The following is a 16,545-nucleotide window of genomic DNA, read 5'->3' as shown; positions in this document are numbered from 1 at the left end:
CCTCTGCTGCATTATTCTTTGTTTCATATAAGTATGCCTACCAAATTGTTCAGGAGGGAGTTCCAAAGTTTGAATCCAGTGACCTTGAAGGATATATTTCCAAGTTTGCATGGTGAATGACATGAAGGGAGCCTGTGGGTGCTGGTGTACCCATGTAACCACTGTCCTTTTCCTTCGAAAGGTAGTGATTGTAGGTTTGCTGTCTGTGAAGGTGCTATCTGTGACGCTTTGGTGAATTTTTTTCTTTCCATCTTGTAGATGGTACAGACTGACTCAGTGTTGGTCGTGGATGGAGTGGATGTTTGGGGATGTTATGCCAATCAAGTGGGCTGCTTTGTCCTGGGTTACGTCAAGGTCTTAAGTATTAAAACATATGAAATAGAGTTGTTAAAGCCTGCCCTACCAGTTCATTATAGCTCTCAACTCCTCATTTTCAAAAATATATAGAACTTCTCTTTAAATACTTTACAATCTTGCCTCCACAACACTCTAAGGTAGACAAGTCCAGATGTTCCACTATCATCTAAGAGAAGAAATCCTTTCATAATATCAGTTTTCAATGAGTATCCTCTTATTTCTAGAATCATGACCTGGTTCTTGATTTGCCCACTCATGGAAATGCCCTCTCAGTATCTGTCCTGTCCAGTCCCCTCAGGATCTTTCTTGTTTCAGTATAATTGCTCCTAAACTATCATGAAAAGTGACCTAATCTATTTAGCTGTACTTGATCAGTCAACCCCTTCATTCCAGCAATCAACTCAGAAAATCTCTTGAACATCCCTAATATTGATTGGAACCTCCTTAGTTCAAATAGTTTGAATGGAACAGTTTTTGTCAGGTGTGTCCAGGAAGGATACCCAACTCAGTAGGTAGAGAGGCCAACTAGAGGGGAGGCCATATTGGATTTGGTGCTTGACAACAAACCAGGCCAAGTGTCAGATCTCTTGGTGGTTGAGCATTTTAGTGATAGTGATCACATCTCCCTGGCCTTTACTATAGTCATGGAGAGGGATAGGAATAGATGCTATGGGAAAGTATTTCATTTGGGGAAGGGGAATTACAATGGTGGGCGGCACGGTGGCACAGTGGTTAGCACTGCTGCCTCACAACGTCAGAGACCCGGGTTCAATTCCCGCCTCAGGCGACTGACTGTGTGGAGTTTGCACGTTCTCCCCGTGTCTGTGTGGGTTTCCTCCGGGTGCTCCGGTTTCCTCCCACAGTCCAAAGATGTGCAGGTCAGGTGAATTGGCCAAGCTAAATTGCCCGTAGTGTTAAATAAGGGGTAAATGTAGGGGTATGGGTGGGTTGCGCTTCGGCGGGTCGGTGTGGATTTGTTGGGCCGAAGGGCCTGTTTCCACACTAAGTAATCTAATGTTCTTATACAGGAACTGGGGCATTAAATCGGGAACAGATGTTCAGTGAAATGCAAGACAGAAATGTGGAGGTTGTTTAGGGAGTACTTGCTGATAGTGCTGGACAGGTTTGTCTCACTGAGGCAAGGAAGAGATGGTAGGGTGAAGGAACCTTGGGTGACAAAGGATATAGAATTTCTCGTTAAGAGACAGAAGGAAGCTTACATAAGGTTGAGGAGGCAAGGATCATACAGGGCTGTGGAGGGTTACAAGGTAGCCAGGAAGGAACTGAAGAATGGACTTAGGATAGCTAGAAGGGGGCATGAAAAAGCTTTAGTGGATAGGATTAAGAAAAAACATAAGACATTCTACATGTATGTGAGGAACAAGAGGATGGCCAGAGTGAGCACAGGACAAATCAGGGGTAGTGGAGGGAACTGGTGCCTGGAGTCATAGAAGATAGGGGAGGTCCTTAGTGAATACTTTGCTTCAGTATTCTCTACTGAGAGGGATCTTGCTGTTTGTGAGGACAGCGTGTAACAGGCTGATATGCTTGAACAGATTGATGTTAGGAAGGAGAATGTGGTAAAATGTTTTTTAAAAATAGGGATAGATAAAACTTCTGGGCCAGACTGAATATGTCCCAGATTACTACAGGAATCGAGGGAAGACGTTGCTGTGCCTTTGGCGATGATCTTTGCGTCCTCACTGTCCACTGGAGTCGTGCTAGCTGATTGGAGGGTGGCAAATGTTATTTCCTTGTTCAAGAAAGGGAATAGGGATAATATATAGAATCCCTACAGTGTGGAAAAGGGCCTTCGGCCCAACAAGTCCACACTGAGCCTCTGAAGAGTAACCCATCCAGACCTATTCCCCGACATCTACCCCAGACTAATACACTTAACCAACACATCCCTGAACACTATGGGCAATTTAGCATAGAACAATTTACCTGACCTGCATGCTTTTTGGATTGTGGGAGGAAACCGGAGCACCTGGAGGAAACCCATGCAGACACTGGGAGAATGTGCAAACACCACACAGACAGTCACCCGAGGCAGGAGTTGAACCCGGGTCCCTGGAGCTGTGAGGGAACAGTGCTAACCACTGTGACACCATGCTGCCTATGATCCTGGGAATTATAGACTAGTTAGTCTTATATCAGTGGTGGGCAAAATATTGGAATGGATTCTGAGAGACAGGATTTATGATTACTTGGAAAATCGTAGCTTGATTAAAGATAGTCGGCATGGCTTTGAGAGGGGCAGGTCATGCCTCACAAACCTTATTGACTTCTTTGAGGATGTGACAAAACGGGTTGGTTAAGGTAGAGCAGTGGATGTGGTGTACATCAATTTTAGCAAGGCTTTTGATAAGGTTCCCCATGGTAGGTTCATTCAGCAAGTCAGGAGGCATGGAATACAAGGAAATCTGGCTGTCTGGAAACAAAATTGACAGGCCCATAGAAGAGAGAGGGTGGTAGTCGATGGAAAGTCTTGGAAATGGGGAAAAGGGTATATGTGGTCAGATAAGGACTCCTGACCAAAGAATTGGGCAGACAGGCAAAGATGATGGAAGAAGAGTTGAGCATCATGTGCTTAAAATTCTTGAAGGTGATGGCAGAAAGAGATAAAATGAATTCCTTTGAGTGCACATTGCCCCACATCATAGAGGGGAAAGCCGGAGGGTATTAAAAATGCATGGCAAAATGAGATTAGAAGCAACGATTGAATTGGTAAGAAGGGGAAGGGAAGAAGAATCCAGAAGTGTGTTGTGAACTGAGGTTTTGGAGCTTTCCAACACTTGCAGTATTTTGGGTTTATTTGAAGGAAATATGTCATTCTTATCTGTCAGACCTATTTGTGACTTTATTTTATTCATTCACAGGATATGGGCATTGCTGGCTAGGCCAGCCTGTAATGTCCATCCCGAGCTGTTGGGTGATTCTGGAGTTGCATATCGGCCAGATTGGTGAAGGACAGCAGATTTCCTTCCCTGAAAGGACATTAGTGAAACAAATAGAGATAAATGGCAATCGATAACTGTTACTTTGCTATTAAGTCCAGATTTCTTTTTTATTGAATTCAGATTTCATCATCTGCCAGAGTAGGATTCAAACCCAAATCACCAGAACATTTGTCTGGGTTTCTGGATTCTTAGTCTTGTGACATTACCACTACACTACTGCCTCCCTCTAACTTCCAGATTCCAGACCTAAAGCAATGTGGTTTTCTGTTGACTTCCAGCCAATTGCACAAAATAGTGACAACAAAGTCACAAGGAACAAAACTGAACAAACCAACGGACATTGCCCAAAGCACCAGAAGTGACAACTGCCCACCCAGTACAATCATCCCTGCAAACTTGTCCTTAGTAGCATGCGGGGCTTGTGCCAAAATTGTGAGAGCTGTCCTGCACACTTGTCAAGAAGCAAATTGATCTCGTTTATGAGATCTGTATCAATGATAATTTTTCAGACACCACCACCACCATCCCCAATTAGAGCTTCTCTCACCAGCTGGACAGACCCTCCAGACATCGCAGCGCATGGTCTACAGTCAGGAGGGAGTTTGCTTGGTAGTCAACAACATTGGCTGATGCCCTTATGAAGTCTTGTAGATCAAGTCAAACATGGGAAAGGAAACGTCCACCAACTAGCAGATAAATTCCTGTATGTTGACCATCAATTGGAAGAAGCACTGACGGTGCCAAGGACACAGATTGCACTGAGTCAGAGATTTCATTGTCCATCACCAAGGGAGACTTGGCAGTACCATGATTGACTGAGCTGGTCAAGTCCTAAAGAGTATTGCTGCTCAATTGGGTCTGTATCAACTGCTAAGGAATACAAATGAAGAGAAAATTTATTCAACTTCATCCTTGACAATGTACCTATTGCAGATGCAACAGTCCGTAACAGTACTGGTATGAGTGATCACCAAGTATTCCTATGGATTTGAAGTCCTGTTGTCTCATTGAGGATCTTCTCCATCATGAAGTGTGTCATAAACACTCTGCTAAATGGCAAAGATTTTGAATGGATCCTGTCAGGCAAAACTGGGCATGCATAAGACCATTTTACCTACAGATATATTAGCAGAATTAGCTCATTCAGCCCATAAGGTCTGCTCTGCCTTTCAATCATTGCTGATGTATTTCTCAATCCTATTCTTCTGCCTTTTCATCATAGCCCATAATCTCTTTACAAATCAAAAGCCCATCTACCTCTGTCTTAAACAAACTCAAGAAATGTGGCTCAAAGGTAAAAGACAGAGTGTGGTGATGGAGGGTTATTTTTAAGACTGGAGGCCTGTGACCAGTGGAGTGCCACAAGGATCAGTGCTGGATCCACTACTTTTCATCATTTATGTAAATGATTTGGATGTGAGCATAAGAGGTATAGTTAGTAATATTGCAGATGACACCAAAATTGGAGGTGTAGTGGACAGTGAAGAAGGTTACCTCTGAGTTAAATGGGATCTTGGTCATATGGGCCAATGGGCTGAGAAATGGCAGATTGAGTTTAATTTAGATAAATGTGAGGTGCTGCATTTTGGGAAAACAAATCTTAGCAGGACTTATACACTTAATGGTAAGGTCCTCAGGAGTTTTGCTGAACCCTGAGATCTTGGAGTGCAGGTTCATAGCTCCTTGAAAATGGAGTCGCAGGTACATAGGATAGTGAGGAAGGTGTTTGGTATGCTTTCCTTTATTGGTCAGACTATTGAGTAAGGAGTTGGGAGGTCATGTTGCAGCTGTACAAGACATTGATTAGGCCACATTTGGAATATTCTGTGCAGTTCTGGTCTCCTTCCTATCGGAAAGATGTTGTGAAACTTGAAAGGGTTCAGAAAAGGTTTACAAAGATGTTGCCAGGGTTGGAGGATTTGAGTTATACGGAGAGGTTGAATTGGCTAATGCTGTTTTCCGTGGAGCATCGGAGGCTACAAGGTGACCTTATAGAGGTTTATAAAATCATGAGAGGCATGGATAGGATAAATAGACAAAGTCTTTTCCCTGGGGTGGGAGAGACCAGAACTGGAGGGCATAGGTTTAGGGTGAGAGGGGAAAGATATAAAAGAGACTTAAGGGGCAACTGTTTCATACACAGGGTGGTATGTGTATGGAATGAGCTGTTGGAGGAAGTGATGGAGGGTGGTACAATTACAGCATGTAAAAGGCATCTGGATGGGTATATGAATAGGAAGGTTTGGAGAGATATGGGCCAGGTGATGGCAGGTGGGACTAGATTCTGTTGGGATATCTGGTCGGCATGGATGGGTTGGACCGAAGGGTCTGTTTCCGTGTTGTACATCTCTATGATTCTATAACTGTCTGACTCTAGTTAGCAAATATTTGGATAAGTACATGAATAGCAAAGGTTTAGAGGGATATGGGCCAAATGCAGGCAATGGGATTAGTTTAATTTGGGAACATGGTTCGCATGGACCAAAGTGTCTATTTTCATGCTGAATGATTCTGTGATTCTATCACATTTGCCTTCCAAAATGCCAACTGAACCTACCTGAAGAGAATACTGAACTATGAAGGATTCCTGCCCAAAATATTGATTTTCCTGATCCTCGGATGCTGCCTGACTTGCTGTGCTTTTCCAGCACCACTCTAGTTTTGTCTTGGATCTCCAGCATTTGCAGTCCTCACTTTTGCCTAGGACTCCCAAGTCCCAAGCCTTTTCCATTTAGAAAATGGTCTATGCCTCTATTCATCCCACCAAAATATTCCATCTGTCACTTTTTTCCTCCCTTTCCTAACCTGTCCAAATCCTCCTTCAGCGTCCCCGATTCTTCAAAACCATTTGTCCCTTCATTTATCTACAGTTCTTGTGCAACCCTGCATTATAGAAAAATTGTGCTTTTGGAATAGCATTTCAAGTGTTGACAATGAAATAATTAACTGAAGGCCAATAGGCTAAGCTTGAATTCAACTCTTTGCTGCCAAGCTCAATGCATATGTTCAGCATTACATACCTTTATTTGATTTGTCGCATTTGAAACTTTTCCCCCTTTAATTAACCCCAGTAGTTAGGGATTTAGTATCCAAAGAAACTGTGATTTTTGTGATCTGCTGTTTGCTTGATAGCTTCTTACTCTGACTGTAGAGCTATATTTTCCCTGCTAATGATAAGCATTGTTTTTGTGGTGCTTCATGTCAAGGTTGGTTTTATTTGGTGACAGCCCCTTTCCTGTTGACAGGCAATCAGGGTCACAGGCTGGGAAAACATCATCAGGATGATGCAAGAGGATCACCATGCACAATGGAAGCAGTTGGAGCAGAAGGAGAGAATGAAAAAACCCTGGTAATTATTTATTTTAGCTTTGAACTGAACTGTTAGATCACAAAAAAGTGTTTTCCATAGATCTTCTGATCATTCTATAATTAGTGTCTTTTTCTTATTTTGATAATTTGTGTTGAGTTTATAAAGTTCAAAATAATTTATTTTAATGTCGTTATTTGAAGAAAAATCTAACATGAGCTCAGTGTTAAAATAAAACCTAAGTACTGCACATACTGGAGATTAGAAATAAAAATGAAGTGCTAGAGCAACTCTGGTCTGGTAGCATCTACAAAAAGAAAAACATTTAACAGAGCTCTGAAGAAGAGACCTGTTGGACTCAACCTGCAGAGAGAGGAACAGAATGAACATTCCAAGTAGAAGTGAAAGATGGTTGGATATTCTTTATTCATTCATAGGATGGGGCATGATTGGCTAGATCAGAATTTCTTGTCTATCCAAAGTATCCTGAAACTGACTGGCTTTCTGGGCTATTTGATAGGATAGATTCCAAGAGTGTGATGCTGGCAGTCAGGCAGCATCCGGGGAGCAGGAGAATCGATGTTTTGAGCTTAAGTCCTTCATCAGGAATGAGGCTTGTGGCCCAAGGGGGGCTGAGAGATAAATGGGAGCGGGGTGGGGCTGGGGGAAGGTAGCTGGGAATGTGATAGGTAGATGAGAGTGGGGGTGAAGGTAATAGGTTGGACAGGGGGGATGGAGCAGTTGGTGGGAAGGAAGTTGGATAGGTAGGACAGTTCAAGAGGGCAGTGCTGAGTTGGAAGGTTGAATCTGGGATAAGGTGGGGGGTAGGGGAAATGAAGAAACTGGTGAAATCCACCTTGATACTATGTGGTTGGAGGGTCCCAAGGTGGAAGATGAGGCATTCTTCCTCCAGGCGTCAGGTGATTAGGGTTTGGTGGTGGAGACGGCCCAGGACTTGCATGTTCTTGGCGGAGTCCACCCCAGTCCAACATCAGCACCTCCAAATCATAAATTAATCCAGTTCCATTTGCCAGCACTTGGCCGATATCCCTCTGAACCCTTGCTATTCATATACCCATCCAGATGCCTTTTAAATGTTGTAATTGCACCAGCTTCTCTCACTTCCTCTGGCAGCTCATTCCATACACGCACCACCGTCTGTGACAATCGACCATGATTACATGTCACTATTAGACAAGCTTTTTTACTGAATTCAAATTTCACTGTCTGCAATGGTGGGATTTCAGCCCATGTCTTCAGAGCATAAGTCTGTGATTTCAGGCTCTAAGTCCAAGAACATTACAACTATGCCACAGCCATTGTTTTTGTGGAAAATAATTTCTTGACAATTGTTTGATGGAGGATATGACAGATAATGAGCTTAGAGATTTGTGGCTGATAGCCTATAGCCTCATGCGTGTCCAGTTTTGAGCTGCTCGATCTATTTTGAGTCTATTCCTTGAAACAGGATGGTATTGCCACACAACCCGAAAAAAGGATATCTTCACTGTGAAGATGAGACCTCACCCTAAGAGATATGTATAGGTCTAGGCCTATCTTATTGATAGACAAGTGTATTTGTGACTGGTAGATTTTGTTTTTTTGACGAGAAACAAAAGTTGGGACGAGGAGTAAACCATTTAGCCATTCGAGACTTGTGTTTTTCAATAAGATTAACTTTCCTGTCTGATGCCCAGGTCCTTTCACTGCCATGTTTATCAACCACCTGTTAAGATCAGCCTTGAGTGTCTTAACTGGGGAAGCGAATTCCAAAGACTAGTCATTTTGGCAGAAATGTTAAAACCCTATATACTGGTTCTGTGAATATGCAAACTTGAGAAATCGAAGCAAAAGTCGGCTATTTGGCCCTGCTCTGCCATTCAGGAAGGTCGTTGCTGATCTGTTTATGTTCTAAATCCTAAATTCTCATGTCCTTTGATAACCTTTGATTCTTGTTATTCCCATTTTAGTACATGAGCTGAAGAAACAAGCTCAACAAGAGATTTAAAAATGCTCCATAACTCCCATCTCCCCCATGTTTTGAGGCAGAGAGTTCTGTAATTGATGCTCTGAGGAAAGAAAATCTCCTTGCTATCCTAAAACTGTGATCCTTAATTGTAAAACCCTGTCACCTAGTTCTAAATTGACCCGTGAGAGGAAACATTCTTTTTATCTGCTTCACCAGCTGCATGAAGCATTGTGTTCTCCCAGAGTAAGATCATAAGTTGAAAATTGAGGAATATCAAAATGCATATGATCTTGTGCCATTTTGATGAGCTGAATGTGTTGTTGCCTTTTCTCCACTTAACTTCTTGAAATGAACTTGCCCGAAGTTTGAAGTTCTTGTTACATTGGATACTGCTCAGATATATAATAACATTCATACTGGTAGTTCTCCTGTAACATCCTAGTTGCATTCCAGCGAAATCTTGCTTAATAGTAATTTGCTTAATGGGGCCAATGGGAAAAGTGAGGTTGGGACAGGCCAGCAAAACATATCATTCATGATTGCTCAAAAATCACCCAAAAGTCTAACGCAAAATATAGCACAGCCTGAGTCAGGGCTGAAATCATATTTATTAACGAAACAATAGTAAGTTTAACGCAGTACATTTCAAAAATGTAAGCAAGCTACTCCCTGTCCAGTACCTTTCACAGAAAGCTGCTCTGTCGGCAGCTGACACCGTGCATGCACAGGATGACACGAAGACCAACACTGACGTCACACATGTGTGGAACAGTGCGGACACGGATACGTGCAGAATGGCATGGAGATTTTGGCACGGACATCAGCGCATGTGCAAAACATCGTGCGCAAACTGATACCCACTGGCATTGCGCTATTGCCAACAGAGGTAAACATTCTCAAAAATACCGTTCCCTCATTCTTCAGCGGCGTTATATCCAAAACGCATGTTATCTCAGAACAACCTGTTCATAATAATTCCACTTGAATAGAAAATAACTAAGGAAGCTAAGGGAGTGCTGTCCTTTATATCGAAGACTGGAATACAAAGATGTATAACTGGAGCATAACTTCTGCAAAACCCTGGCTCGACTCTGTTTGGAGTACTGAGAGCAGATCTGGGCACCACACCATAGGAAAGATATATTGGCCTTGGAGGGAGTACAATGTAGGTTTTCAAGAATGATACCTGGACCTCAGTGGTTATGAGGAAAATATTGTACACATTGCGCCTGCTTTCTCTCGAATTTAGAAGATTAAGGGGTGATCTGATCTATGTGTTCAAGATAGCAAAGGGGAAAGACAGGGTAGAAAGAGATAAACTAGTTCCACTGATTGGGGATTCTAGAACGAGGGGACAAGTCAGAACATTCAGGGCAGATGTAAGGAACCTTTCTACACAAAAAGGGTGAAAGGTGTTTTGAACTTTCTTCACAAATTATTGGATCCGTTATTAATAATATATGGAACACAGGAACTGTCCAACACAGGAACAGACCCTTCAGCCCACGATCTTATGCTGAACATGATGCCAAATTAAACTAGTCCCTGCTACTTGACTTTGGTCCATATCCCTCCATTCTTTGCATTTCATGTGCTTATCTGAAAGTCTCTTAAATATCCCTATTGTATCAGCCTCCACAACCACCGCTGGCAGCGCATTCCACACTCCTACCACTCTGTGTAAAAAAAAAACTAGCCCCTCACATCATCTTTGAACTTTCCCCCTCTCACCTTAAATGCATGTCCCCGAGTTTCAGCTGTGAAAGAAAGATTCTGACCATCAACCCAATCTATGTTTCTCAAAATTTTATAGACTTGTATCAAGCCTCCCCTTAGCCTCTGCCATTCTGGGAAAAACAACCCAAGTTTTTCTAGCCTTGCCTTATAGTTCATACCCTCTAATCCAGGTTCTGCACTCTTCTGCACTCTCTCAAAAGCCTCCACATCTCTCCTGTAATGTGGCAAACAGAATTAGATACAGTACTCTTAAGTGTGGCGAAAATGAGGACTGCTGGAGATTATAGTCAAGATTAGAGTGGTTCTGGAAAAACACAGCAGGTTAGGCAGCATCCTCGGTGCAGGAAAATCGACATTTCAGGAAAAACATGGATTTTCCTGCATCTCAGATGCTGCCTGACCTGGTGTGCTTTTCCAGCACCACTCTAATCTTTACCTTAAGTGTGGCCAAACTGAAGTCTTATAAAGCTGCAACATGACATTCTGACTGTTGTCCTCAATTCCCCAATCGAAAAAGGCAAAGGTGCCATATGCCTTCTTTATCATTCTATCTACTTGTGTGGCCACTTTCAGGGAGCTATGGACTTGAACGCCAAGATTCTTCTGTACATCAATGCTGTTCAGAGTTTTGCCATTAACTGTATTCTTTTCATTAACAGTTGATCTCCCAAAGTGCAGCACCTCACAATGACCCAGGTTAAACTCCATCTGCCATGTCTCCGCCCTGATCTGATCTATATCCTGTTATATACTTTGGCAACCTTCCACATGTCCCACAATCTTTGTATCGTCTGCCAACTTACTAATCCACACAACTACATTTTGATCCAAGTCACTTATTATATCACAATAGCAGAGGTCCCAGTGTGGATCCGTGCAGAACACCACGAGTCACTGACCACCAGCCAGGAGAAAGTGAGGTCTGCAGATGCTGGAGATCAGAGCTGAAAATGTGTTGCTGGAAAAGCGCAGCAGGTCAGGCAGCATCCAGGGAACAGGAGAATCGACGTTTCGGGCATAAGCCCTTCTTCAGGAATGAGGAAAGTTTGTCCAGCAGGCTAAGATAAAAGGTAGGGAGGAGGGACTTGGGGGAGGGGCGTCGGAAATGTGATAGGTGGAAAGAGGTCAAGGTGAGGGTGATAGGTCAGACTGGGGTGGGGGCGGAGAGGTCGGGAAGAAGATAGCAGGTTAGGAAGGCGGTGCTGAATTCGATGGATTTGACTGAGACAGGGTGGGGGGAGGGGAAATGAGGAAACTGGTGAAATCCGAGTTCATCCCTTGTGGTTGGAGGGTTCCTAGCCGGAAGATGAGGCGTTCTTCCTCCAACCGTCGTTTTGTTGTGGTCGGACGATGGAGGAGTCCAAAGACCTGCATATCCTTGGTGGAGTGGGAGGGGGAATTGAAATGTTGAGCCACAGGGTGGTTGGGTTGGTTGGTCCGGGTGTCCCAGAGGTGTTCTCTGAAACGCTCCGCAAGTAGCCGGCCTATCTCCCCAATATAGAGGAGGCCACATCGGATGCAGAGGATACAATAGATAATGTGTGTGGAGGTGCAGGTGAGTCTGTGGGGGATATGGAAGTTTCCTTTGGGGCCTTGGAGGGAGGTGAGAGGGGAGGCGTGGGCGCAAGTCTTGCACATCCTGCGGTTGCAGGGGAAGGTGCCGGGAGTGGAGGTTGGGTTGGTGGGGGGGTGTGGATCTGACGAGGGAGTCACGGAGGGAGTGGTCTTTACGGAATGCTGATAGGGGAGGGGAGGGAAATATATCCTTGGTGGTGGGGTCCATTTGGAGGTGGCAGAAATGATGGCGGATGATGCGCTGTACATGGAGATTGGTGGGGTGGTAGGTGAGGACCAGTGGGGTTCTGTCCTGGTGGCGGTTGGAGGGGCGGGGTTCAAGGGCGGAGGAGCGGGAAGTGGAAGAGATGCGGTGGAGGGCATCGTCGACCACGTCGGGGGGGAGTAAAACAACCTTCCACCGCTACCCTTTGCCTTCTATGTGCAAGCCAATTCTGAATCCAAGAGGCCATGTCACTGTGGATCCCATACATCTTAATATTCTGGATAAACAGCCATGATGGGCCTTTTTGAAAGTCTGAGTAAAATCCATATTGAAACATCCAATGTTGTCCCCTCATCGATCACATTGAAAAATTAAATCAAGTAGTAAGACATGACTTGCCCTGTACAAAGCCATGCTGACAGTCCTTAATTAGGAAATGCTTTTCCAAGTGCGCGTAAATCCAATCCCTAACAATTCTCTCCAACAGCTTCCCAACCACTGATGTAAGACACACTGGTTTGTAGTTTTCTGGATTGTCCCTACTTCCCTTCTTGATCAGGGGAAGAATATTAGCTACTTGTCAGTCCTCTGGGACCTCTCCAGTAGCTAATGAGGATGCAAGGATGCTTGTCATAGCCCCAGCAATCCCCTTTCTTGCCTCTCTCAATTGCCTGGGTAGATAGCAACTGGCCCTGGGGACTTATCCAATTTAATACTCTTCAAGAGATCCAATACCACTTATTTGTTGAACTCAAAATGCCCTAGCATATTAGCATGCTCCACAGAAATCTCACTATTTTCCATATCCTTTTCCTGGATGAAAACTGACACAAAGTACTCATTTAGGATCTCACTGACGTCCTCTGCCTCCAAGCACAAATTCCCTCTTTTATCCTTGAGTGGTCCTACCTTCTTCCTACTTATTCTTTTGTTTTTAATGTATGTGCAGAATCCCTTGGGATTCTCTTTAACTCAACTTGCCAATTCCCTACTTGAGTTCTTTGCTGCTTTCTTTATATTCCTCCTGGGCTCAATTCGATTTTAGCTTCCTGAACTTTATATATGCTGCTTTTTTCCTTTTGACTAAATTTACATACTCCCTTGTTATCTAAGGTTCCTTACCTGGCCATCCTTATCCTTCCTCCTTATTGGAAGATGCCAGTCCTGAACTTCCATCAGCAGGTCTTTAAACGTTTCCCACATGTCATATGTGGACTTGCCTGATTGTTAAGTTGTTTTATACTTGAGATTCTTACACACCTGATGCAACTGTACACACACCTGATGCAGCAGTGACCACAATTCGGTGACTTTTACTCTAGTGATGGAGAGGGATAAGTGTGCACTGCAGGGCAAGAGTTATAGCTGGGGGCAGGCAAATTAAGATGCGGTAAGGCACGACTTAGGATGCGTGGCTTGGAAAAGTAGGCTTCAAGGGAAGGGCTCAATTGATATGTGGAGCTTGTTCAAGGAGCAACTATTGAGTGTCCTTGATAAGTATGTACCTGTCAGGCAGGGAGGAAAGGGTCGTGTGAGGGAGCCGTGGTTTAATAAGGAATTGGAATCCCTTGTTAAATGGAAGAGGGCGGCCTATGTAAAGATGAGGCGTGAAGGTTCAATTGGGGCGATTGAGAGTTATATGATAGCCAGGAAGGATCTGAAGAGAGAGCTAAGAGCAGCAAGGAGGGGACATGAAAAGTCCTTAGTTGGTAGGATTAGGGAAAACCCTAAGGCTTTCTATAGGTATGTCAGGAATAAAAGAATGACTAGGGTAGGAATAGGTCCAATCAAGGATAGTAGTGGGAAGTTGCGTGTGGAGGCTGAAGAGATTGGGGAGACACTGAATGAATACTTTTCGTCAGTATTCACTCAGGAACAGGACATTGTCGCCGATGTGAATATTGAGTCACAATTAAGTAGAATGGATGGCTTTGAGGTATGTAGAGAAGAGGTGTTGGAAATTCTGGAAAGGGTGAAAATAGATAAGTCCCCTGGGCCTGATGGCATTTATCCTAGGATTCTCTGGGAAGCAAGGGAGGAGATTGCAGAGCCATTGGCCTTGATTTTTATGTTCTTGTTGTCTACAGGAATAGTGCCAGAAGACTGGAGGATAGCAAATGTGGTTTCCTTGTTCAAGAACGGGAGTAGGGATAACCCTAGTAACTATAGGCCAGTCAGTCTCACTTTTGTTGTGGGCAAAGTTTTAGAGAGAATTGTAAGGGATAGGATTTATGAACATCTGGATAGGAATAATGTGATCAAGGATAGTCAGCATGGTTTTGTGAAGGGCAGGTCGTGCCTCACAAACCTTATTGAATTCTTTGAGAAGGTAACTAAGGAGATGGACGAGGGGAAAGCGGTAGATGTGGTGTATATGGATTTTAGAAAGGCGTTTGATAAGGTTCCCCATGGTAGGCTACTGCAAAAAATACGGAGGTATGGCATTGAGGGTGAGTTGGAGGTTTGGATTAGGAATTGGCTGGCTGGAAGAAGACAGAGGGTAGTAGTTGATGGGAAAGGTTCATCTTGGAGTGCAGTTACTAGCGGTGTTCTGCAAGGATCTGTTTTGGGACCATTGCTGTTTGTCATTTTTATAAATGACCTGGAGGAGGGGCTAGAAGGTTGGGTGAGCAAGTTTGTGGATGATACGAAAGTCGGAGGAGTTGTTGACCGTGAGGAAGGATGTGTCAGGTTACAGTGGGATATAGATAAGCTGCAGAGCTGGGCAGAAAGGTGGCAAATGGAGTTCAATGTAGGTAAGTGTGAAGTGATTCACTTTGGTAAGAGTAACAAGAAGATGGAGTACTGGGCTAATGGTCGGATACTTGGTAGTGTGGATGAGCAGAGGGATCTTGGTGTCCATGTACACAGATCTCTGAAAGCTGCCACCCAGGTAAATAGTGCGGTGAAGAAGGCATACTGACTTTTATAATGGCGTACTGACTTTTATTGGTAGAGGAATTGAGTTCCGGAGTCCTGAGGTCATGTTGCAGTTGTATAAGACTCTGGTGCGGCCGCATCTGGAGTATTGTGTGCAGTTTTGGTCGCCATACTATAGGAAGGATGTGGAGGCACTGGAATGGGTGCAGAGGAGGTTTACCAGGATGTTGCCTGGAATGGTAGGAAGATCGTATGAAGAAAGGCTGAGGCACTTGGAGCTGTTTTCATTGGAGAAAAGAAGGTTTAGGGGTGACTTGATAGAGGTGTACAAGATGATTAGGGGTTTAGATAGGGTTGACCATGTGAACCTTTTTCCACGTATGGAGTCAGCTTTAAGAGGGGGCATAGCTTTAAATTAAGGGGTGGTAGGTATAGGACAGATGTTAGGGGTAGGTTCTTTACTCAGCGAGTCGTGAGTTCATGGAATGCCCTGCCAGTAGCAGTGGTGGACTCTCCCTCTTCATGGGCATTTAAACAGGCATTGGATAGGCATATGGAGGATAGGGGGCTAGTGTAGGTTAGGTGGGCTTGGAATGGCGCAACATCGAGGGCCAAAGGGCCTGCACTGCGCTGTAGTTTTCTATCTATAGTATTAATAGAGGTGCATTGTGCGATCCCAGCAAGTTTCCTTTCATAATTCATGATTTGAGACAGATGAACAAGATGGTATTGTGGTTGTCCAGATTTGAATATAAAGCCTTCCAGCTATTCAGCTAACTTGTTGACAGTATAACTGAGAGTCCAAATGAATTTTGAAGCAAAAATGATTATGAATTTCAAAATGAACTTCCCAATGATGCTTTGCAAAATGCTTACATGCTAAAATTAATTTATTGATTTTAAATTTGGGATCTTAACTTCAAAGTTATGCTTACTATAAATCTTTGGTAGAATTTATTTCAATGCAAGAGGCTTGACAGGTAAGGCAGATGAACATAGGGCATGGTTGGGAACATGAGGGTGGGTTATCATAACTATTACTGAAATGTGGCTCAGGGATAGAAAGGGCTGGCAGCTTAATGCTTCAGGGTGTAGATGCTTTAGGGAAGGATAAAAAGCAGGCAAGAAAGGAGGGGGAGTGGCTTTTTTTTATTAGAGGTAACATTTATACCTGTACTTGGAGAGGCTATTCCTGGGAGATCATTTTGCGAAGTTAAATGGGTGAAACTGAGAAATAAGAAAGGATGATCACCTTATTGGCATTGTATTATAGGACCCCCTATAGTCAGTGATAAATTGAGAAGCAAATATCTAGGGAGATTTCAGATATGTCAGAATAATAAGGTTGACATGGTAGGGGAGTTTAACTCTCCAAACATAGACTGGGGCTGTCATCATGTTCAAGAAAAGTTTGTTATTCAATATATGACGCACCTACCAGAGATGGAGCAATACTTGATCTTCTATTAGGAAATAAGGGAGAGAACGTGACTGAGGTGTCAGTGGGGGAGCACTTTGGGGCAAGTGATCATAATTCTATTGTTTTGAAATA

The 16,545-nt window shown here is 43.7% G+C and overlaps 1 protein-coding gene across 8 annotated transcripts in view; it reads left to right on the top strand.

Annotated features, from left to right (window-relative positions):
- Nucleotides 1-16,545, top strand: part of osbpl8 (oxysterol binding protein-like 8) — a 432,009-nt gene that overhangs the window by 69,112 nt on the left and 346,352 nt on the right. For 7 of the 8 annotated variants that reach the window (XM_043708784.2, XM_087996947.1, XM_043708789.2 and 4 more), the window contains one exon: nucleotides 6,566-6,669. In XM_043708784.2, the coding sequence (XP_043564719.1) occupies nucleotides 6,566-6,669 (104 nt within the window). Of the gene's footprint in view, nucleotides 1-6,565; nucleotides 6,670-9,273; nucleotides 9,483-16,545 lie in introns of those variants that run through there. The other variant, XM_043708788.2, reaches the window with a different exon arrangement.

The sequence above is a fragment of the Chiloscyllium plagiosum genome, unplaced genomic scaffold (genome assembly GCF_037043375.1).
Source record: "Chiloscyllium plagiosum isolate Xiang-an unplaced genomic scaffold, Cpla_swu_hap1 HiC_scaffold_19, whole genome shotgun sequence".
Taxonomy (NCBI): domain Eukaryota; kingdom Metazoa; phylum Chordata; class Chondrichthyes; order Orectolobiformes; family Hemiscylliidae; genus Chiloscyllium; species Chiloscyllium plagiosum.
The sequence above is the reverse complement of the archived record's forward strand: the minus strand, read 5'-3'. Positions and strand labels throughout refer to the sequence as shown.